The 25,575-nt window shown below is 39.3% G+C and overlaps 1 protein-coding gene across 1 annotated transcript in view; it reads right to left on the bottom strand.

Moving 5' to 3' along the window:
- The window catches only part of TMEM132C (transmembrane protein 132C), a 374,589-nt gene that overhangs the window by 7,491 nt on the left and 341,523 nt on the right, over nt 1–25,575 (bottom strand). The window contains exons 6-8 of the mRNA XM_018576482.1: nt 6,166–6,371; nt 4,312–4,585; nt 2,927–3,118 (exon numbers count right to left, since the gene is read on the bottom strand). Of these exons, the coding sequence (XP_018431984.1) occupies nt 2,927–3,118; nt 4,312–4,585; nt 6,166–6,371 (672 nt within the window). The remainder of the gene's footprint in view (nt 1–2,926; nt 3,119–4,311; nt 4,586–6,165; nt 6,372–25,575) is intronic.

Raw genomic sequence — 25,575 nt, 5'->3', positions numbered from 1 at the left:
TAGCAAGCACATTCTTAGATTAGTTTTTAACAAGTGTTGCTGAGGAAAAGTCAATGTCTGATCACCGTGTTAGGGAAAACCTCAGTTTCAATGTAACATTTTGTATTGACTTGACAAGCAGTAAGCAGGTGCTTAATAAAGGTAACTGCCAGAAATGAAGGCTGACAATGCTATTTCCAATCAGGTAAAATGAGATGTAGCTGTTTAGTAATTAACAAACACAACTATCTGTCAGTCCTGCCACTAAGTGATTGGGATGAGGGCAGGCGTCTCTTTCATTCCCCTTCAGATAAGCAGCTTCCAATCCATCTAGATCTGTTGATAGTAATTGGAGAACCTTGTCAGGAATAGGACTGGATTTATTGATGTGGTTCATAGGATTTGCAGAAACAGCTTTCTGAAGGACACTACACTAAATCATGGCAACTTTTTTCTCTTAGTTTAAGGCTTTTCAATTGGGAATACAAGACACTTCAAGTGATTCCCAAGACATTTATGTCATGGAAAATGTAAACATGTATGCTTACTGTTAATTTCCATATTGTATCATCTAAGCATGTGGTACTTGAACAGCAAGAAAATACCATAAAAGGGGTTTTCATTGCTGTATAAATAATTGTCAAAGCCTGTTTAACCATTTCTATTCAAAGAATAGTAACATGTGCTATTGTTTTTCATGTTTGTGTTCATAAAATTAATTGCACATTGATCCACAAGGTATTTGAGAAACACTTAGGGTTAATTCACGCCAGAAACTGCATCACAACTGCGTGTGTCTGCGCAGTTGCATTGCGATCCATTTTGATGCGTTTTGACGCGTTCCGATGTGTTTATAAAAATACATAAAATGCTAATTCCTTTTTCCTGTCAGAGCATTTCCTTTGTTTGTTTTGGAGCTCAGACATGCTTGCTTTGTTGGCAGGCATGGTGATAATGTTGGCTGTACCTACAAAGAGGAAGTCCCTGGATGATGACACAATCAATTCTGTGTTGTTGTTTTTTTGGATGCGTTCCGGTGCGTTTGCATCCATTTTTGATGCGTTCCAGTGGATCAGATGCGGCTAAAATAGGATGAGCAGTATTTTTTCTGACTGCATCTGAAAGGACTGCAATGGTGTGAATACAGCACAAGAAAGCCCATAGGTAAGCAGTGTGATGTATTTTGGCTGCAGCAGCCAAACTGAACGGACTGCCTCACAACTGCATATGGTTTGAACTAACCCTTATAAACATAATAAAATTGTATATGCTGAAAATTATTTATGTGGTGTAGTACCCTTTGTCCAATTTATAGCATATTCTAAATTGTACTGCACAGTATATTACATAATAGGCAGGCATGCCAAACCAGCACAGATCTTATTTTATTCAATAAATGAAATTAAATAATAGGGATGCACCGATATCGTTTTTGCGGTATTGAGTAACAATTTTTTTTTCACCGGTACTCACCAATACCGAATGCTGATACCGGAAGTCCCATTAAGGTACCTGGCTTCCTGATTGGCCAGCTTCTCGACCAATCAGGAAGTTAGGCGGCGAGTCATTGCATGCTGCCCGGCTTCCTGATTGGCTGGGAAGCCGGCTCCATGCTCCCTTGTCACCAAGTGACAAGAGAGCATGGAGCCGGCTTCCTGGCCAATCAGGAAGCTAAGCAGCATGTAATGACTCACTGCCAGGCTTTCTAAAACCAAAAGTGTGGGTATCGGGCTAAGCATTTGGACGAGTATGAGTACTCTCCCAAATACACGGTATTGGCACCGATACCAATACTGGTATTGGTATCGGTACATCACTACTCAATAATGGTACTTACAAAAATTATAGACCTAATGTAAGAAAAGTCTGCTAAAGATAAAAGTGTTCTTCTTCATAGAAACCAATCAGTTTTTGTACATTTTTACAAGCAAACCAAGGAATCTGGTTGCTATGGGGAATATAAATATTCACCATATAGTGACTCTTTTCCTAATTAAATTTAAAAAAAAAGGTGCTGCATGGAAAAAAAAGTATTGTAGGCCCCATTTGCACCAGATCTGTTGTGATATGTTGGTGTCTGTTTTTCAATGGTTGGGAACCAAACAATTTATAGGTGTGAATAGAACCAGTTCACATTTCTGCCTTGCATTGCAATGCCCTCTGCTGAGTTTTTTTAGTGCAACGCTAAAGATGTCAATGAAGTATGTAATCGTAGGTAAACGGAACCTCAGTTGACTTATGTTTAAGGTCTAATTTTGGTGTGAATGCAGCCTCAACGCTAACCTGTCCTGCTGCCCATGTCTCTGATCCTTGCTGTCTTTAAGACATGGCACTGCTGATGTCAATACTGTGTCCTGTAGCAGCTGGTGGATGGCAATGCAGAGTGCAGAAAAGTGTGGAGCAGGACAAGGCATCAGACAGATTCTTCATCAGCTGTATCTTTTCAAGACAGCGAGCACAGGTCACAACACTAAAATATTACACCTCTTACAAAACATGAGTAAAGTTAAGAAATACTGTGGTGTCCTATCCATCCTTAGCTTTCTGACTGCAGAGTGAAATATTTCAACCCTCTGCTCATTCTTCTCTCTTTTCCTGTCAATGTTCCATGTCAACATATTTGCATGCAGCATTCCTAATTGGTTCCCAGCACTGCCCCTCCCTTTCCAAATTTTAGTGCTGCTCTACAGGGGTTGCAAGTCAAATTCAAGTACTTAAACTAGTTTTAAAATGATACATTTATTAATTTATTATTAAACACAGAGAAACATTAGTTTGTCTTTTACATCTTCCTGCAGTTCAGCCTCTAACTTATTAAGTTACATTTGGTAGACCATTTTATATTGGTAATATCAATGTAAAGGCCTTTCCACACGCTTAACAATAAGACTGAATCTCCTTTAAATTTCTTTGCCCATAACATGACATTCCTGAATCGTGACTCTACCTGTTTGGGAGTGTGCAGCAGTTCCTGGGCCACGGAGGTGGCTACAACAGCCTTGTTATTTGCTGTGCCGGGCTGAAGGTAGAGTGACAGTCCGGAGACAAGTTGCACTCCGATGTCTGTTATTGTCACTTTGTCATCTAGCACTGTCACTGTCTTTTCTGCCAGGATGGAATCGGAGAGAGGGGACATCACCTACAATGCACAAAGAGACTGATTTAATAATAAGCAGGATTATCCATTATTTATAGATTCCTTCCCACTGAGCTAAAATAAACAGAAATCAGTATTTTCTTTGGCATGGTCTCATTATACAGTTTTGAAAAAATAGCAAATCATTTACATATAGCTCTATTTTCTATATTTTAAAGAAATTCAGAAAATATTGGTTATTTTCAAATTATATTAATTTATAGTCTACAGATCTAACAAATGCTATCCCTAGCTGATAAAAAAAAAGATTACTTGGCAGTGGCACTGTTCAGCTACTTTCCTTAGGTGACCTTTAGTTTGGACACTCACCTAAAAACTTCTATTGGCAATAGGAAAGAAATCTATAACATTAGTGTCGCATTTTCCAAGGTATACTTACAGAATTTGTTATTTACTGGCTGACTTGCTATCTCCCACTTCTTTAGATGGCAATGTTTTTTTTTTTATGGAGGCTAACAGAGTATCTATGCCCATAGCTCTCAGCTTGTGTAGCAAGCGTTTGTGTGGTACTGTATCAAAAGCCTTTGAGAAATCCAGATATACCACATCTACCGGCTTACCTCCGTCCATATCTCTACTTACCCCCTCATAAAAAGTTAGCAAGTTTGTAAGGCACGAACGATCTTTCCTGAACCCATGCTGATTGTCATTAACTATCCCGTTTTCCTGAACAAATTCTACCAGATAATCCTTTATTATGCCCTCTAGCATTTTACAAACTACCGATTTTAGATTAGTTATCTTGTGCTAGAAATGTGTTCCTCAACTGTTTTAATATGGTTGGGAAGGATTAGAAACTTTATAATGTTGGCAGTATCTAGGCAGATTTGACCTTATTGCCTGTGGCTTAAACTGCTGGTGTCAGGAATACAAGGTACTGACCGGGTTACAGTTGGGCATATTGTCACCATATTGTAGGATTCCTGTTAGTCACATGAGCATCATGCTTGTAGAAAACAATAATGCATATTGGTTAACTTGTTTAGGAACAGAAATATTTTCTCCTGATTAGATTTATTACTAATATCTAACAATCTTTTCTTTACTCAATGTTGCCTTGTGCGCAAATGTGCAATCACTTTTCATTTTTTGTTGTCCAATGAGTCTTTTATTGTTTAAACAAAGTACAAGAAGTTCCTTCATTCTATATTTGCAGTGTGCATCAACTTACATACCTGTATTGTGGTCATTCCAACTTCCCGCCCAATCAGTATTCTTCCTTCTTGCAGTTTTGCAACATGCGGCTCTTCCAGTTTCATGAAATCTGTCACCAAATCTGTCACATCAAACTGCCAATCAGAACCCAATAGAAAAACAAGCTGTCCAAGAGGACCAGGTTCTTCAGCTACAAACTGAGTAAGAACCCGAACCATTGCATGTTGGTACTGTAGTGAGCAACCTCTTCCTCTGCGCTCATCGTCATCGTCATCATCGCTGTCTCTTGTGGGTCTACAGAACGAAATTTGAATTGTTATAACTATGCATTGGTGTACTAAGTGCTGTGTAAATTGTTGGCGCTATATAAATACCTACAATAAATAGCATGACCTGCATATATAAAGGCTTATGCAGACAGACAAATGCAGTATGCTTCCACGTGCATTCAGCTTGCATTTGAGATATATCTAAAGGCATAGGGCAGCTTTTACAAAAAAAATAAAAAACGCACACACATTATTAAAAGGCCAACTGTACATTTGCAGGTGCAATGCTCAGGCTCCTACAGTCTTTTTCTCCCAGTCCCTGTCTGTACCGAGATATGGACTTTCAGTTATGAGACCAGAAGAAGTATCAATGTACTACAAGTGCAGGGTTTTCACCGCATTTGTACTTAATTAAGAACTTTGATTCCCTCTGCCACAGTAACAGACATAACTTGTAGTCTCTGCATTGACAGATCTTACAAATGGATCTATTAATGGATAATGCGGTTGTGCGGGTGCAGCCATGCACAGTCACGCCAAAAAAGTCAACAGCCTGCGAAGAGACTAACCCTGATTCAGGTAAGTGGTGGGGCTCTTTAGGGGTGGGGTTTTTTGAATATGTGACCATATTTCATGCTACATCCTAAAAATGGGTATAATATGACACATGGTCGGAAAAGCAAACTTGATTTTTAAGCTGAGGTAATCCAGAGCAGCTTCTGAGCTATTTTTGCATTTCTCTTGACTTAAAGTGACATTAAACCCTCAGATTTTTTTAACATAAAACAATACTGTAATGTGTGCCTTACTGTAATCCATGGTTGTTTCCCTTCTCTTTGCTGCTCTTCCTTTTAAATCTGTATCTGTTCTCATGCTGGGCAGAACTTCTGTTTTGCAGCAGACTGCCTTGTCTCAGGAATGGATACACGGTGTCTGTGTATATGTTTGTATAGGCTTTAAACCTGAGCCAGCACTACAGGAAGTGGCCCTGAGCTGAAAAGGGAAGTTCTTCCCCAGCATGAGAAGACATGAGGATTTAAAAGGAAGAGCAGCAAAGAGAAGGGAATCAACCATGGATTACAGTAAGGCACACATTACAGTATTGGTTTATGTTAAAAAATCTGAGGGATTAATGTCACTTTAAAAAATAACCATTCATGTAAAGAGGCCCTAAGATTACCACTGTGGTTAAAAGGTTGCAGAGAGATCTACAAAAAATATTAGAATACATCTTATTTGCTATGTTTATTTTCACTACATATTGATATATTGATTTAGTGATTTTGTTTTTATTATATAGACACCTCTTCAGTTTCTGCCAGTCATCAGAAAAGATTACATAACTCAGTGTCACATGCAATGGGGGGAATATATCAAAACTGGAGCAAACAGAACGTGAAGCAGTTGTCCATGGCAACCAATCAGAAGCTCTCTTCAGTTTTCCCAGGTAAGATTTGAACATGAGAGAGAAGGTGATTGGCTGCAGCGCAAATCAGCTCCAGATTTTGTCTGCTCCAGTTTTGATAAATTCCCCCCAATATGTTTACTGTGTTTGGTCTGATTGATATAATTGATTGATATTCTCAAGAAACAAGATAGACCCACCTCCTGTTGAAAATAATGGGCACTCTCCATCCTTTAATCTGGCTGAGTTCAGTGTCAGAGATATCTATCTGCAGAGGCAGTCGAGGAACCCAGATGGTAATCTGCAGAGGTGCACTCAGATATTGGTATGTGAAGTTCACCATTACGCCAACCTTGCCCTTCATCTCTTTTCCATTGACAAAAACATAGTCACATCTTTCTGAAACCTGAAAAACAAAGCAATATACTTAAGGTTGACAGTAATAAGCTGTGTTTTATTTATTTATATCCAAATATCTACTGTCCATACTGTATTTATTTATAAATCCAAGTCTGTGTGGTTTTATTAAAAACGTATAGATAATATACATCAAAATTGATGTAAGATTGTGACAGGTAGTTTTTGATTTGCAATAGTGTGAAGTGAGATGAAGCAAACCTATACACTTCAAATATTTAATCCTGTTAAGGGGAATATGATCAAATAGAGCTTCTCCTATCTCAAAATGCCATTCACACTATAGTAAATCAGGCTCAGAGAGTTTCTATGCAATAATCTTTTCCTTAATGAATGCTCTTCATACAGTACCCCATTTGTATCAAAACTGTGCACATATAAACACTTTACTTTCCATTCTCTCACTTAAGGGACACAACAAGCCATAGAATGATACCCATAGAGGGAAAGGGTACGTCACTAATTAGAACTGTATTTGGTACACTTTGCTGATGTAACATGATGAAAACCATAACATTTTACAGCACACCATTTGTGGTAGCAGAAATGCCAAGTCGTGGCATTAAATGTTGAGAAAAAATGTGCAATGCCTTCACCACCTTTAGGCTTCCACCCTTTTTGATGCAATGACATAGTTAATGCAGGAAGCAGATCAATGTTCTCAGCGGTGTACACGCTCAGCAGAAGTACTTCCTAAAAGGTGGTACCCAGGGCAGACCAGCCCCTCCAAATACATCACAAAATAAAAAATATAAAAACAATTTACACTAAACAATGGCAATCTGCCTTTGTAGAATAAAAGAAAATTGGCTCCTGATTTAACTTTCTTGAAAATGCATAACCTAGCTGTTAGTCAAGAAGAGGCAACAGAGGTAGCAACCCTGTGGCATCCTATAGGAGTAATGACTGTCCTAGTTACAGATATGGCTTTGCATGTGCCAGCCAGCAAGGATTTTAAAGAATGAATTATTGCTGCAGATTCAAGTGACTACAGCTAGATTAAATAGAATGGACCAGAACTGGCCACTATACTAAACCACATTATGGTAATGGATTGCCCAACTGCCTGCCTAAAAGTCAGGTGGTGGAACAAGGTAGGGGCACATGATGTGCAAAATGTACCTGCTAAAAGTCTGCTGTGGTTCATACAGTGGTGTAAGCCATTGCAGCGGGCCCGGGGTAGGAGGGAGCCCTATTGGGGGGATGATAAGGAAAACTTAACTGTGAGGTTTCCAGTATAGAAGGACTAAAGTCAGAGCTCAGGATTGTCTAGTCACAGATCCCCCTCTGTGCGGTAAGAAGCATTTGTATATCTATCTTAGCAGTGTAGATTTATTGCCCTCTGAACTTTTGCTATAGACTGAAAATAACCCTGTATAATATATAATAAGTTGCTATGGTTATTGTTACACCAATGTAGTATACTGGCTATGCTGACAGCTCTCCTGCTGCATGTCCTTGATGCATACTGCATGTTAGGATTAATCACACGTATTGTCACAGTTGACACTGCCATTCCCTACAGAGGGTGTTAGTTAGGCATGATTTGTAGTTACATCCCTGATACTAATTTTTTAAAGTTTAAGTTTTTAAGTATTAATATTTTGTGTTGTATTTATTTCACGTGTGTGTGGTTTTATTGTGTCTCTTTTTCATAACAGCTTTGTGATGGTGTAAACCTTGGGTGCCCACTGCTGTTTCTAGCACATTTATATTCACATATAAAATATATCTATAAAAAATAAGGCAATGATGCAGCCCTCTGGAAGAAAACAACATGAAACAAACTGCAACATTTTAATGAAAGTCTCTTTAACAGAGAAGCTAACAGCAGAAATGCAATTGCATTGCTTCGTGTGTCAGCAGGCTGATCCCAAGGTGTGACTAGAAGCTAGCACATTATTTATGGGGCTGCTGGTATGTTATGCAAACATAGACACTTCCAGCATTTCTCTGCTGAATTTCTAATGAAGTGTACTTTGCAGAAGAGCAGGGAAGCAGCACTAAATGTGGTCAACCAATCCACACAACTTTCTGACAAGAGCTTCACCTCTAGAACAAAACATTGCCGTGCGATATGAAAGCTGCTCTTTTGTTAAGTTATTTCTGTATATTGACACTAAAAATACATAGCTTTTTTTTCCTCTAAAGAGCCTCTTCAACCAGGGGATATGTCTTAATTCAAGGCAGTATGTAATTTATCATACTGTATATGAAAGAAAGGTTTATCTTTAGAAAGCAGAGTGGTGTAATTTTTGACCTGTACCAGAGAACATAATGGCACATGGAGTGTTGCTAAGTATGCACATTGCTTAATGTGTCAAATAGTTTCACTCAGGAAAAGAAATGTTAGCTGAGATTTCAAAGATTAATTTAGAATCCTATAAAGTAGGATCTTTGCAATTCAGAGCACAGTTATTAAAAATACTTGACAAGAACTAGGTGGCGCATGTGCCTTAGTTCTTTGTTTCAGCGGAAATTATGTGTAGTTAAAGGGAAATCCCACCTTTTTAGAAATAAATATTAGTGTTGCACGTTTCTATAAAAGAAGAAAATTTGCATTCATTATTTTTTTTGCATTGGAGCCAGTAAAGCACTGCAAAGAGTGCTTGCTATGGCTTCTGCAGAGTCTTCCTCCTGTCTATGTACGTACCTCAGTACAGACACCCAGTAACATGGACAGAAGGAAAATGCACTAAAAGTCCCTCTGCTGCAGTTTCTCCATTCCTGTCAAAGGTCAAAGGATCTGTGAATAGAGGATGAGGCTGGGTGGGTAGAGCCATGCACAACCACGCCAAATTAAAATATGAACACTAGCCTGTGGGGAGAAGAACCCCCACGATTCAGGTAATTTGGGGGGAGTATGAATATGGATATGGGTATAAAATGAAACATAGTCAAGAAGGAAAACTTAGCCTTTGAAGAACTCCTCATCTAGTCCATCTCCGACTTACCCTTGCTGCCCCTAGCTAATCACGTGTTTTTGTTCGTAAAAAATCTAACCGAAAACCACAAATTACTTACCTCCTTTCTTATTTCTGGTCTGTAGTGTTGGTTTTTCTTACAGTCTACCTCAGGGCCCTCAAGAAGTCCTCACAGGGTTTTGAAGTCTCAAAAGCAGCAATATAAAGACATCACAACTAGTGAGAGCCTGGACTTGGTGCAGACTGGAGTCAATTTTAGCATATATCATCTTTATATGAAACCCATCATATGATGCTAGTGCCACAAGGTTGTTTGCTGTAGCTATATTTTACTCCACGCTTTGTCATACTATTGCACAGAAATGCAAAAACGTATGTGTCCATCTTTTTTTTTACCTGAAAGTATATGATCAGACTCAACACCCTCAATAGCCAAAAGGATCATCTTATCACAGCCCCTTTTCATGGTATAAATTTCACTGCATCTGACGCACACATACATACACACAAACAGCTTAATTTGTACTTATCTTAGAGGATAAGGTGAAACAAAGTGAAAATCATTTTGCAATTAATACCTAATCATGTGCAAGCAAATTTAAAAAAACAAACAGGAATTTAGATTTTTTTTGATTAATTGCATAATTAAGACAGCATGACCTCATCTCATTCACTAAGCTAAGTTAAGTTTTTCTTTGCAAAAGGAGTTTTCACTTAGCTTTATGAATGACTTTAATCATCCAATCATGTGCAAGCAAAAAAACCTGTTTCTTTAAAACTTTCCTTGCACGTGATTGGGTATTTTTTGCAAAGTGAATTTTCACTAATTGACACCTTATTTATTAAGATAAGTGATACATAATAAATAATGTTTTTTACATTTATTCAAAATGCTAACATGGGTGGGAATGTTAACGTTTTGTCGACGGGCTTTTGTTTGCTTCATACAGGTTCTGCATTTCCATACAAGTCTATGGGAATGTAAAAACTAATTTGAAGCGGTATAAAATGCAAGTCAGACGGAGGTGAACTGTGGGTCAAATGCACCTGTGAATGAATTCTGAATTATGTAAAACATGTTTCAAACTGATGTTAAACTGATGCGATCAACACACAACCATAAGCCCGCTGACACAGGCCCTTATCCTGCTGCAAAAACTGTATTAAAAACTATGCACTAAATTGCCACTTTAAGTGTATTTTGTCTAATGACAGCAATTAGCAGACATGTGGGAAATGATCTAGCATGGAGGATGCAAATTCAATTTGGCTTCTTTATGCTCCTGTAATACTTTTTTTAGGGAGCTGTATCTGATAATACTACCCCTTCTGACTGCCGGCAAAAAAATTAGGAATGCACAGGGAGGATGAGAGATATAAAAGACAGCATAAGAGAGCCTACCAAAGGTCCCCAAGAAATTAAACTGATGTATGCATGTTGACATGTTTGTAGATACCTGCAATGCTCCCCTGTATGCAAAAGTCAGATTGTTAAAGGTTTTAATAAAACATAGTGTACTGCTGCTGGAAAATTTATAAATGTATTATTAAAAAAAAAAGGGAAAATACATAGCTCTTATCTGTGAAGAAATGCTGGTCTACAAAGGATCCCTAAATGACAATTTTCCTATCCTGCTGGGAGGCTGCCTAACTTCATGGACAAATGAAAGTCTCCCAGAATTTCAGATGTGATGCATGGAACAGGGCAAACTTGTTTTCAGCCTGTCCTCAAACATTGATCGTATCTAATTTCTATTACCTAGAACATATCAAGTCTGCTGCCAAAACTTCTCTTGGATTAACCTATTAGTCTTTAAACTCTACAGAGAATTAACCCAAATGTTCTGTAGCCTAAGCCATTGCTTTTCACTGACATAGCAAAATGCTCAACAACAAATAGTGGCAATCTTTTCATTGTCTGCGCTTATTCCAGTATGCTTATTCAACCACAGATACCCCAAAATACTCTCAGTACAGAAATGTAAATCAATAGAAACTATGCACTGTTTACTCAATTTTTAAACAAATAATGGAAGATTTAAAGTTGTATACAGCTCTGTAAACTGCCTGGCAACAGAAAACATTAATGGCCAATTTACATTTCTGTATTATGTTGCATGTTAATATGCATTGCAAGTAAGGTTTGTCTCTGTGTTCACTGCCTGTGGCACATGAATGGTGCAGTGTATTCTCTTGGTCCACTCTCATTATCTGTAAGATGCAAGAATAGAGCCAGACACATACATGCATGCATACAGGAGTTGCATCAACAGAGGTTACAATGGACAAAGAAACCAGCAACTGTGAATGGCATAAACAGGGGGAGAGTGGACTTTCCATCACTGGAGGAGGGTAAACTAGTGGTCTTCCATAATGTACACTAATGCTGTGCATACCTGCATGGCAAATGCTCCGGGAATACACTGCAGCTGTAGCTCGACTTTAATATATATTAGTAATATTTTTATTGTCTGCAGCCAAAATCCTGCTTGGCTACTTCAATTATTTTAACAAAACTAACTGTAATTAGTATTATTGATACTAATGCTATTTCTAGTACCACTACTATTATTATTTTGTTATAGCTATGAACTTATGATAACATTACCAGAATATAAGCTAGATGGATCTTTGCACGTTGAACCAATATATTTTCACCTTGTAATAAATGGTGCTGTAGAAGTGGAGCTTAGAAATTGTGAAGTGAAAATGGTATTAACACATTGAGCAGACGTGTGTGAGCACAACCTGCCTTACTGAATCACAGAGTGTGGTCATTCAAATAGAGAGGGGGTCATAGAAAGAAAATATATTTTTTTTGTTCAAATATCCTTCATGTATTTTTCAGACCCAGCAAGCAGGATCAGTATTTTATGCAAGCATGAACACAAATTGCCGTAGATTAGCTTTCTCTTCTCTCCTGCCTGCTTCTTGGAATCGATTGTCCATTAATGTATTTCTCTGTGTTTTTTTTTTATGAAGCCTTAAATCTGTTTTATATAGGCTTCTGGAAGGAGGGACAATACCATAAAACAAATGAATTGGCATATTTCAGAACGCTTCTAAAACTTTTTTAATTTTATTTCTGTGTGCGCTTTTTATTAAATGTTAAGGAACAACACATTAAACCAATATTTTCAGAGAAAGACAAAGCATTTTAAATTTGTTTCTAAAGTATATTTAACAAAATAAACAAGGCAGGCAATAATGTAATGCCATGTTGACATTCTACCAGTAAAAAACATGGCAAGTCAACTGGGAAATGTTCTTGAATAAAACAGCAGTGTATATACAAGGTCCCCCCAAGCAAGCCTCTTTTGTTACAATATAGATACTGCACATTGTTTGATTTACTTTAGCCAGGATGTGGGTAATAGCAATGTAGGTCATATATGATTTAATTTAAACCATGTGATTGAGAAGTAGATACCATGAGTTGGTTTCTGCAGGAGTTCCTTTTTACCCGCACACAGAAAAACTTAAAGTAACACTAAACTCAGGACTTAAATCATAAAAATGCATTCAAGTTCCTTAACTATTAACATAAGTGTAGCTCATTTGTGTATAACTCGGCTGTAGATCCTCTCTAATCATTTTTAAATGTGTGCTGACATTGTCCTTCTTGGAGGGTGGCTACTATTGTTCCCCATGGTCCCTATAAAAGTAGCCACTGATCCACGCTCACTCCCGTGATAGACTACAATCTCATATTTCGTTAGCTAATTTGATTTCAAGTTATAGTCTATCACAATAGCGAGCTTGGGGTGGTTGCTACTTTACAACACACACAGGGATCAAGGGAAACAAAAGTAGCAGATTTACTTCTGGGTTTACAGTCACTTCAAATCACTTGCATTCCTCTCCAACATTTCAAGTTTCAAGTGACCAAATACATAATAAAAAGAAAATACGCCCTTGTTCAATTTATTGGTGCTAAAACGTTATGTTCCAAATTATTTTAATCCTATGCCCCAACTCAAAGGCATTTGCAGAACATTTTGAGAAGTCAAAGAAGACTGGAAGCTAGAATCAAAGGTTTATTTTTTTAAATTATTATTATTTTTTAGAACACATAACACAGATATGTCTAGAGACAGGATGGCAATTCATTACTGTTAACTGCTAATAAAAAGTACTGTATTACAATAATTTTCTTTTATATAACTGATAAACAAATATAATACAGCAGATATTATATCTCACACTACATCCATATCCTAATATCTTCTTGAAGACCAACTCTGGGCTAATAATTTTTTTTCTAAAATGATTACCTGGGGGTTGAAAAATGCAGTTTGGGCTGCAATACTTGCCTCCTCTCTAGCACCGTTCCCACAGTAACCCATTTCTGCCATTAGATATTCTCAGTCTTCTAAGAAGGACATTCTGGGAAGACTAAGAACATACTGTCAGTGTACGCTGCCCCCTAAGCCTGCACTGACAGTATGTTGCAAAGCGACATCACCATGTCGCTTTGCAAACACAATATAATGAATCAGAAAGCAACACTGAAGCCATCACGTCAGCACCCGTCTGCATTACTTGAGGGCTGCCCATCAAAAAAAAAAGGACTCTGCAACTCACATGACTGGACTAAAGACATCTAAACAATGTAAGTAAAAAAAGCAGGCATAATATAAAGGTGGAAGAACCTGGAGTTGGGCTTTAACAGTTCAGGCAGCATGTAACTGACCAAGAAGAGAACCACTTGTAGTGGACACAAATAGATTCCTATAACACATATTATGCTATCCAGATCTAAGCATTATTGTACATGTATTATACTTTTTCAGATCTAAGCAGAAATAAAAAGACAGGCTGGGGTTCAGTTCAATGTGACAGGAGGGGTCAGGAGAAGGGAGAAACTGCTGCTGTAGAAGGCTGAAGGGATTTTCAATATTACACAACTTCCTTATTAGGAAGCAAGCGTAACAACTAAATTAGAATTGTAAAGGCTATGCTACGTGACGTCCCATGAATCCAATGTAGTTATAGGAATTGGCGCCTAGATCCAAGTTCAGTACCCAGCCTGTGTACCATTCCAAATATTTTACTATTGATAGAAGTCAAGTGCTATAACCTAAAATTCTGCTCAGCACTCACAAAAGCAAGTTAATTTTGGGAAAACATAGTGGTTACTACCTTGAAGAAGCCACATACATACCGTTCTATTGCCCAATGTCTCAAATGAAAGAAGCAATAAATGACTTTCTCAAAGAGAATTCTACTAGTTTTTCTTGATTTTACTTACCAAATAATTGTCATATGCTGTATTAAAATATTCTGACAACTTACTTAGTTTAGTATATGCACATGTCATTAGAGCAATCCTTACAGAGCCTGGCTTTATTTATTTGGAATTGTTCCAGTGAATATTTGGTCCCGGAATAATCTGTGAAGACTGCTCTCATTTATTCGTATTCTAATTTTAAGTTGTAAAGAAATGATTGTATTTTCGGTGTGTTGTCAGCTTATATGAAATAGAAAGCACGGAAGCTGTTAATGTCACAGATGTTATATTTATGCTTACAGCGAGTGTAAGTTAGCTTTAGATTTAATTGGTGGTGTGCTAAATTTAAACTTTGCAATCTGCTTTTCAGCCATTGCAGAGTTACAGAGCTTTAAGTCGTACAGCTCTTAGGCCATCTGAGAAGTTATGTGTGTTATCAGCAGAAGGTTTGTTAAAGCCAGCTCTTTCTTTTTTCCCTTAATGTTCTGGAAAGAGAAGAGTCATTGAGGAGCTGCTGAGTCCTTTAGTGTGCACAGGGGAAACATTCGAGGCGCTTAGGCTATTGTACGGTGTCTGCTAACCTCTGCTATTCTCATCAGCAGCTGTATGCGCCGGACAATTATATCCAGACACTCCAAAGGAAGACAGAAGCCAGAACACACCAATATCACTTTCATTGCAACAACTAATAGTCATACAAACCTTCATGAGTCGATCTATTTTATGGCTATTGCTCAGCTTAGAAGAGTTTGTATAATATAAAATGTTATTTTGTAATCTTTAGACTGCGTAGCCTTTACAGCATTATGGTTGCTATAGATCAAGCCTCTTAGAAGTGAATCAACAGAGTACACATGAGAAAAATACAGTAATTAGAGAAAAGGGTGTCTGTTCTTTGAAGTGCCAGTCAAGAGAAACATTTCAGTGCACTGATTTGGTGTGGAATTAAGAGAACTCATAGTGGCTGCTAGAAGCAGAATAGAGGAACCTCAGTTTTCCTTTAAACTAAGCTGTCAAGTCAAAATGTTATCGTGTACACAGGTGTAATAAAATACTGATATCTACGCAGGCTCTTGCTGCAAAAAAAGAAAAAAACACATGTAACAGTCCAAAAATGGTTTATATGCATTTAGATGTGTAAACATACAGTATGTTAAAGGCTTGCATCTGAAATTCTTCTTCCATTGCTTTAGCTCAGTTTTCTGCCCAAGCATGTATGCATAAACATGGGTTCACATGCGTTTACATAGGTACACGTGTAAATTATGCAGAAATACTGACTGCGGATGCAGAATTTTTACTTTGGTTTTATGCAGCTGAATGCAGCACAAGATTACTGAGCACAACACAGCTACTGTATGTGCATGGACCTATAATATACAATATTGCTGCATTCAGATCTACTTAAAACATACGCTGTATGGATCTGAACTCAGCATTTTTACATAAGTTTTCATGTGTCCTAAAACATATTTGGTGGCACAGCTGCAGCTGTTTGGAACAGTTGTATTAGTGACCTACCTTATGACAAGTTGGTCCAGGGTATAGTTATTTTTTATTTTATAATGTAAAACCTTCAATGTGTGGGCAAGCTTTCAATTTCCCTAACTCACTGCAGAAATGATTACAGGCTTCTAGAACTACAGTAATGTTTGGGTAATGTTTGGAGTTCCATGGTTCCTTAAAGGTTAATTCCCAGGTGAATTTAGGAAAATTGAATTTACCCCCCCCCCCCAAATATGTGACCACACTGACCAATGAGTGCTTGCCATTTGTGAGTTAAATTAAAAATACATAGCTCAGGGCTGCACCAAACGGCAGGATGGGGAGTATAGATAGTACACTGGCATTGGTGGAAGGGAAGGAGCATTTGCCGAAAGGTAAGAATAGCAGAAGGGGGAGAAAGGGCTAGATTGGAGGTGATAATTCCATTTCCCCAAATTCCCCTGGGAAAGTGAAATTACCCTTTAAAGATGAACTCCAGCCAGACTGCTAAGTACCCCAATGTAACTCGTATATGGAAGTTGTTTTACCCGCCAAAGGATTTGTATTTCTGTCCAACTAGAGATTTACACAATCTCAAAAAGACGGCAGAGCCATCCTGATGTCCTGACTTTTCTTTTTAAGCAACACACCTAGGTGATTGGGCAGTAAAGCAGAAGCTTGATGAGATCATCTCCCTGCTCTCTCCTGTCAGCATTTCCTTATCAGCACATGAGAGTGCAGGACAACTTCACACGCAGGCTTAACACATCCCAAAAGCATGTTAATCAGCACATAATCACAACAGAACAAAATGCTTATGGCCATCTTACTGTTTGGAACTACAACACAACTTATGCAGATGTAAAACTCTAGATTTATTAATACAGTATGATACCTGCAATAATAGTCAAAACCAAAATAAGTTGTACCCAATCCCATCCCACATGTCATTTGTTACCAACTCACAATTTGTAAAAGCAAGTACCCGGGTAAAACCCCCCCCCCCCACCCCTAATAAATACACAACCATATAGGGACCCATGATCTAAAAGAGGCCATACTTCAATAAGCTGCAATATTCTCACTTATGGGCTAAGGTTCCAATAGTGGTGTCCCAAAAAAATAAAAATTTGTATAAGCCATCAACATGTATAAAATAACCAATATGAATGCAGGAGGCTAATTCCATGCACCCCTATATAGCACAATGGAACATATGGTGAATGGCTAAAATATCAGTTCTTCTATGATATAACCAGGAATCTAAACAATAGCATCACATATCAAAGAAATCCCCTTGACATAGTTGATTATAATCTCTTTCCACAAAGGGTCATAACACATATAAATGAACCAGCACACAAATGAGAATAAGAATAAGATCTCTGCGTAAGCCAGGGAGCAGTGAAACCGATCAGATCATTACCCCACATCATTTAAGACCCAGCAATGAGGCAAATTACTGTTACAGATAAGTACTACAGGACTGTTTGATGCCCTTGTGGATAAAGGCAAATGGACTTCTTTCTGATTCATTGTTAGGGCTTCATATTGTTTTTCTCACATTAATATGAACTTTAGGAACTGAGTGGAACAAGTGGCTACTATGAAGTCTCTCCTTTTTTTATGGGTTTAAGCATCTATGGGGCAGTTTTTAACTATATGATATATTTAGCAATAATGTGAACCATTTGACATGCCCATGACATATATCTTAAAGAGCTAATTATGTAATTGAATCACCAGGAATTTGTATCATGTATTTGTATTTTATGTATATATCCCACTAAGAACAATAATTGACGTACAACATGTGATGGCCACTTATTTTTTACATGGACTATACCTAGGATTTTTTTTTCTCTCTTTGAATGTTAATGGTTCTCACGGTGAACGATACATGGGATTGATATTCAGGATGATTATATATTTTGGAGAAGCTAATTAGTATCAGTCTTCTGTTCTATACAGTTATCTACAACAACGATAAGGATCCTTTTGAGACAGGCGCTTTCAGTTCAGATCCACAGGGGATCCATGCATGGACCCCCTGCTGATCAGAATGGATGTCACTGCTGTGATATGCGTGTCCATCCAGTTTTTTCCTCCATCTTGCGAAGAAGATAAAAAACGTATATTATCGGGCCCATGTTGGTCTATGGGGCATCGGATGTAAACAGACATGTGTCATTTTGCATCAGATTACCCCAACCCAGCATGGTCGGGTCTGGTGAAATAGAACACTGATCCGTTTGTTTTTCCCAACCTGGCCAGAGCCAGGTGTAACCGGATATAAATGGACGTTCATTTAGATCTGGCTGCCCATAGACTAACAAGCCACTTCCAATCAGATCCACCTGAAAAACTGACAGGCGGACCTGATCGGAATGCATGTGTGAAAGACAGTGGCTGTTTGTAAAAAATGCAACAATATATTTCTTGAATGATACAGATATATAAGGGCTTCTGAATATCAAATGCTGCCTATGATCAATTGATGAACTGCTGGGGAATATCAAATGAATATTCTCTCAACATTACTCTCAGCACGGGGTGTGCTCTCATTTGATGTGGTGGTTCATTTATATATGTTATGTAACTCTGACCCTCTGTATGAAGAGACTATATTCGAATACACCAAGGGGATTTCTCTGATATATGTCACGCCATTGTTTAGATTCCCGGTCATAGTCAACAAATACAGTCTTCAGTGAAGAGTAAAGATACTGTTATCTATAGCAATGATAACTTGACATGTTATGTAACTCTGACCCTTTGAAGAGATTATAATCAAATATTTCAAGGGGATTTCTTTGATATGTGCCGCTATTGTTTATATTTCTGTTTATAACATAGAAATAACTGATATTTTAGTCATTCGCCATATGTTGCTATATGGGGGTGCATTGAATTCGCCTCCTCCATTCATATTTATTATTTTATCCATGAGGAAGTCTTATATAGATGTATTCTTTGCCATGCATTAAAAGACAGTCACGGCTTAACCATATTTTTCCATTTTTCTTTTTTTGCATTGGTACATGTGCCCAATGGCAAGTTTTCAAGTTAGCCCTGAAAATATCCAGAAAAAAATAACAATATTTGACTCCCATAGACTTTGGGGGGTTTAGTGTTAAGTTCAGTGTTTGTGAACTTCCTGCTGGGTTTGTCGAAAGTCCAGTGAACTGAACCTTGCTCATCACTAGTCTCTACTAGGACGAAGACTTTAGCGTGCGTCATGGAAGGAGCAGCCCTTGTTATACTGTATATGCTTATAGTTCATTTTGTGATTGCTTTATTAGTTTTGACCTAAAGTATACTATAGACCATAAATTATCACGTTGGCTAAAAATAAGCCAAAAATGTCTACCAAGCAAAATTCTCCTTCATTAGCATAAACGCTTAAATGGCATATTGACATCCATAATAACATTGTTAGGTGCAGCGATGTATTGTGCCAATGGTTGTTGTCAGCGTAGGGTTACACACTTCTGCTTAATGCATAGCATATTATTAGAACAGTTATACCATTTGACAATAGTGTTTGTTTTATGCTGTGCTTTGGAATTATGAAATGGAAATAAAAAAGAGCAAGATTCACTTTTGGCTTTTAAATACATATATTCTGCTTTAACAGCATAAAATCCAATATGTACTCTACTGTAACTAACAAGATGTTAACTCTGAGGGCACAGACTATTCCGTGACAGGCTGTCACTTTTGCCGTGTCACCAATCAAGTACGGCTTCACATATTCTGAAACTTTTAAAGCTTTATCCATCATTGTCATTCACAGCTCACCATGCATCATTTGTCAAAGCTATTTACATTGCTAACAGGTGAATAGGGGACTTGTAATGGCCCACTTTTAAAAATGGACTTCATTATTAAACATGTACTGTATTTCACACCACAGGAGCTGTATTATTAGCTGCAATACTATGCTTTCCTGGAAGATTTACTGTGCAGCGGTCTGATATCAGAACACAATAAAACATGACATAAAAAAACATTGCTTGGCAGATATTTGACAGTGTATGGAGGTACTATAAAATTACTGAGATCCTTCAAAGTGTATAATTGGAGCCCCCACAAGATAGTTTGGATTTCTCTGTTGCATTCTCTGGTTGCAATCTTTGGGTTTACTCCAGTGCAAACAGTTGTTACTGGCATGGGACAATAGCAAAGTAAAAAATCAGAAGGTGAGGTGAAGTCTGCAGAATAAGCAAAGGTCACAGCAAGCACCGATTAGGCAGTGTTGGGAGAAAGGAAAATGTTGGAGATGGTAGCGGATTACCACAGAAAATATAGGCAACCTTTAACATCAGGTGTTCTGGTGCACTGATTGCTGGCACTAAAAAAAAGTGAACAGGACACCTAACAGCCCCCAACCGCTGAGAGGTGGTTCGCTGACAGCGCATCTAGGAGAAATTGCCTCTGTGTACGCTGGATATCTCCAGCACTGCAGAGAATAAACTCCCTCCTGGCCAAGCTTCAACGCGGGAAGAACTGAGTTCGAATTGGAACAGGATCGTGGACCCGACTGCCGCTAATCCAAAAATTTGTTTACTCACTGCATTCTGGTGAGTACCCATCTATAAGGGGGCCGCTGACCAAACTGAAAAAGATCAATACTATCCACCTTGTGTTTTCTCTTCTGACCTCTAGACATTATCCATTGAACATTGTTTCCCAATCCATTGATATCTTTTCTGCAAGATTACCGCTAACAGATCAATTTAGATTGATAAAAACTTTTGTTTGTTTCACTTGTCACTGTGTGGCTATCAGGATCTTTTTATATAGATTACTGATTGATCATTTAATGTAACAAACTCACCATTATTCTGCCTTACTTGTTATCATCTTAATTTGTCACAATCTTTCACATACGTGCTACTTTTAGATTTCCGGTTTTTGCTTCCTTTGTGACACAATATAACTTTAGATATTTATTGATACTTAACACTTTAGTTGTTATATTTTTACTTTAGATTTTTCATTGCTATATAACAATTTATCTTAGGGTTTGTTTAACTTTTTATAGCCTGTGCTAAACACGCAGCTTTTCTACACATTTATGTGAACACTTGATTTTTTATGTGAACACTTGATTTCTTTATTTAACGTAATCACCGATTACACGAATACACTTCTCATCAACTCTATTAATTCAACCTTTAGCGCTGTGACACAACTCTCTCGTTCAATCTAAGGAGATCTTCTCCTTCACCACATAGCTGCTTTAGGTATTATTATATTTTATATATATATTTTAGTTCCAGTAGCGCAGATTAACTCTTTCTTTTTAGCCCCCAACCTCTGGTCTAACCTGAACTATTAGGGCTCATGCACACAGGCATATTAAAATACTCCCATCCAGGCTGGATCTTTCTGCCAGAAAATGTGCATTTTGGCTCATAATCACCTGCATTTAACTGCATAAGGTGTTTAGAGGCTTATGCCCATAAGCTTATTCTGTTGACTAAAAAATTATTTTATTCTAACCACTGGAATGAATTTACGTGTTTACATGCATTTACATGCTTTTATGCACATAAATTATTAGGGATGCACTGATACTAGTATCAGTATCGGTGCCATTACCAAGTTTTTGGGAGAGAACTCATACTTGCCCAAATGCTCCGATATTACACCCGATACTGGAACTTCCGGTCAGAAGGAGATTTCCTCTGACGACAAGGGAACATGAAGCCGTCTTCCCTGCCAATCAGGAAGCTGGGCAGCAGGTAATGATTAGCCACCCGACTTCCTGACTTTTCATATCCTTTGTAACAAGGACACTCGACTGTAGACCGGAGGTGCAAGTAAAATGAAGTTTTATTAAGGGCAAACACCAAACATCTCATTCCATCCACAGGGTAGACCTCCCTTGTTGCACAAGACAGTTTCTAGAAGCAACATAAAGGACAGTCTTTTAATTTCACTTTGTAGATTTCCACAGCTCCAAGAAACTCACTCTGCTCTCTCAGCAGCGTGTTCCACAGGTCCTAGGGTCACCGACATTCCCGACCTCTCCCAACCTTCACTGGCTGTTCCACGTGTCCAGCACGCACCTGAGTCTACTGTGGCTCTGTGCCTCCTGCATCCACACAACTCTCACATACCTCGGAGCACACCTCTGAGCACCTAATGAGGCTGCTCTCAGCCACTTGATCAGCCCAAGCTGGTCATTGGTAACACCTGGCCCCGGGACTTGAGATCTCATCCCACCCAGAGCTCTAAGAGATCTCCAGAGCTCCAGATCCCAGCTACAATAAGAAAAATCTGAAAGAACCTGAAAAGCCAGGCTCTTCCTAATAACATGGTTCACATTCTGGACCTTCTCAGCCCCTTTGCCTGAGAGTCCTGGGTGCCAAAGTTGCCATACTACACCGTGGCATTGCCATGCACTGCCACACCTTGTATATTTAGGGGGTTATTCCGAAGGCAGCTGAGTGAATAACAAAGCCAAAGTGAAGGGAGTCGAACACCGTTCAGCTATTCACTTCAGCCGAGTACGGGGGTCCTATAAAACACTGTAATCTGGTGATGGGAGTTACAGGTACTCTGTGCTATAATTTTTTAACTTCTAGCATTAATTTCATGATGCAAACTGACCATGCTAGCAAACAGAAACTGGCAGAATCATCAGGTATTTAGCAGCTGCATACAAAACTAATGTCCTAAATTGTTCACTCCTGCCTTCTCCAAACTCTTCATCCTTTTGTGAATAACCCTGTAAAACATGAAAGGCTAAATTGTATGAGAATGACTCAACACATGAATGACAATTAATTTTAATTGTAGGAGTAACAGACACTTTAATTCTAACTTTTAAACTGCCACCTAACTTTTGAACTACATTCTAAAACTAGCCTCTAAACCTTAGTCTAACTCTTAAGATAACCCCCAACCTAACCCTAACACTTAACCCTCACCATAATGTTAATATTTTATCTAACACTTAAACTCCAACCTTAACATTTAACCTGACCCTAAAACTAACCTGTCACTTAACCCTCTAAATAAAAAACCTAACAATTTACTCCTAACCCTTGACACTAACTTATCCATACCCCTTACCCAGCACTTATCAACCTTTTTTAGTCACGGCACCCTTTAAAAATATGCAAAACCTGGAGGCACTCCAGTCTAAAATGTCATAGATTTTTTTTTTTTGAGCATGTAATTTTTATTGGGTTTTTTCAAAGCAAGTACATATGAGAAGACATCATAGTAACCCTGTACACAAACAGTATAGTAAAGGTCAGGTGGTTTACACGGTTACAGATTAATGCAGGCAATAAAGAAAACACAAAAACACAAACACATATCGCTTCATCGTAGGGTTCGAAAGGGCCCATTGTAGGAGTGCACCAGAAAACAGTAGATCAACATTGAAGATGGGACAAACTGTATGACAAGGGTCGAGGAACGTCGGACATAGGAGCAGAACAAGGAAAGAGAGCTGGTTCTCCACCATCTTGGTTCGCAAGTAGTCAGTGCAGCAGTGCAGTACCTGGGGTTAGGTTATCGCTGGCAATGATATTATATTATAATACATCTAAAGCTCCCAAGGAGCCGTCTAGTTTGGCTATATCGTACCATTTGGAGGATCGGAAGGACAGCATAATGTCCCTAAGTTGATCTAAGGATAGTGTTGTGGTGAGGAAAGCTGACCATGTATGGAAAAATTGTCCTGTTCTTTTTTCATTGTGTAGGGAGTCGGATTTGTCTAAGAGCATGAGTCTATGAAGGGTGCTGGACAGATCCATCACATTTGGGATGGCAGGGAGCAGCCAATTGGTAAGGATGGTTTTTTTGGAAGCCAACAGGCAAAGATGTTCCCAGCGAGAAATTGGAGGGGCCGTCATTGAGGGATCTTGGGGTATATCATGTAGTAAACAGAGGGACGGTAGGGGTTCCCTCTCCCCACCAGATAAAGAGTTCATATAGTCCACAACCCGTTGCCACAAAGTAGCTATCTTAGGGCAAGACCACATCAGGTGAATCAGGTCAGGGTGGTGGATGTTACATTTGGGACAGTGTTGCAGCCAGTCAGGTGAGGCGGACTTAGGAACGAAATTAAAGGCGTAGTACGCTCGGTGGAACAGTTTAAATTGGAGTTCAAGCCAGGATTCACAAATTACATGTTTCCTAATTTGCTGCCATCCCTTCAGGATACTAGCATATGTGTCTTCCAGGGATTGGCCTATAAGCTGGGCCCACAATTGTATAAAGGGCGGTATGAAACTATCTGGCTGTTGATGGATATCCCGAAGGATAAGGTAGAGGTTAGACACGGATAGCCTGGTGGTCGCGGGAGTCATTATTTGTTGGAAGGCCTGAGGGGAGGAGGTGCGACCTGGTGGGGGACAGTGGGTGCGTATGAAGTGTGAGATCTGGGCGTACTGTAAGAAGTAGGATGGAGCAATGTGGTATTTAGAGATCAGACATGCAGTCTCCTTGGGGCGTGAGTACATCACGCAGAGTGCTTATAAGAGAAAAAGGTCAATGCGGGACATGGTACCGTGGACGTTGGAGAAATGGGTGAAGTCCCTTTCAAGGGGGGTGAAGAAATCTCCATGCATCTATCATACCGCTGGTGGATATCAGAGCGCCCAGGTGGTTGTCATGCGGTGAGGGTATTTGTTGAGAGGGCCGGATGCCGCCCGATCTGTCCTCTGGCGGAGATGGTACTGCGTTGAAGTCCCCTCCGATTATACGGTGAGTGTTCGTCGTTCCACCACCATGTTGCGCTGGGTTCTATAGGCTTGAAGGATCTGTCAGCGGTCATTGAAGTCCAGGTAGCGGACTATCACCGGTGTGGGTTTTTGATGGTCTCTAGGGGCACCCACTCTGTGCGCACGTTCAACCCTGCACGGGGACGGCAGGCCCAAAGCCTTTGGCATGGCCACTGCGCAGAAATGTAAGAGGTCCCCAGGGGGAACCGTTTCCGGCAGGCCGATGACCCTCAGATTGTTTCTCCTGGATCTATTCTCTAGATCGTCTACCTTTTCCATCAGGAGATGGATGGAGTGATTGGAGTTTTCGAGGGACCGCTGTGTGCCATGAAGCGAGTCCTCCAGGTCACTGACACGTTGCTCTGCCGTCTGCAAGCGTTGGCCATGAGACTCTATTGTTTGCTGCAAAGGGCCAAGCTGCTGCTGTATCGCTTCCGTCACTATGGCCTTCATATCAGCCTTGAGATAGGCAGCAACAGCCGCCGCTATGTTCTGGTGTTCCGTCTGCAGAGACGCAGTGGGAGAGGGCTCACCTTCAGCAGCGTCGTCAGGGGATGTCAGCATGTCGTCTGTCTCCGCCAGCTCCACCATCTTGGATGTCTCGGAGGCGCCGCTGGAAGAAGGTAGGATTGCCCTTCTCGTCGGGTTCGGCCGAGAAACAAACCTGTCCATGTATGTGGATGACTCGTTCTGGTGATTCCGGTGATTGCAGAGCGTTGTGAGAGAGCCGAACGGTGCACTCGATAACTGTACGGGACGGAGCGATGTTGCACACGACTAGCACATTGGGCGCCGGAACCGGAAGTC

The sequence above is a fragment of the Nanorana parkeri genome, unplaced genomic scaffold, assembly GCF_000935625.1.
Source record: "Nanorana parkeri isolate BGI_ZX_2015 unplaced genomic scaffold, ASM93562v1 scaffold68, whole genome shotgun sequence".
Taxonomy (NCBI): domain Eukaryota; kingdom Metazoa; phylum Chordata; class Amphibia; order Anura; family Dicroglossidae; genus Nanorana; species Nanorana parkeri.
The sequence above is the reverse complement of the archived record's forward strand: the minus strand, read 5'-3'. Positions and strand labels throughout refer to the sequence as shown.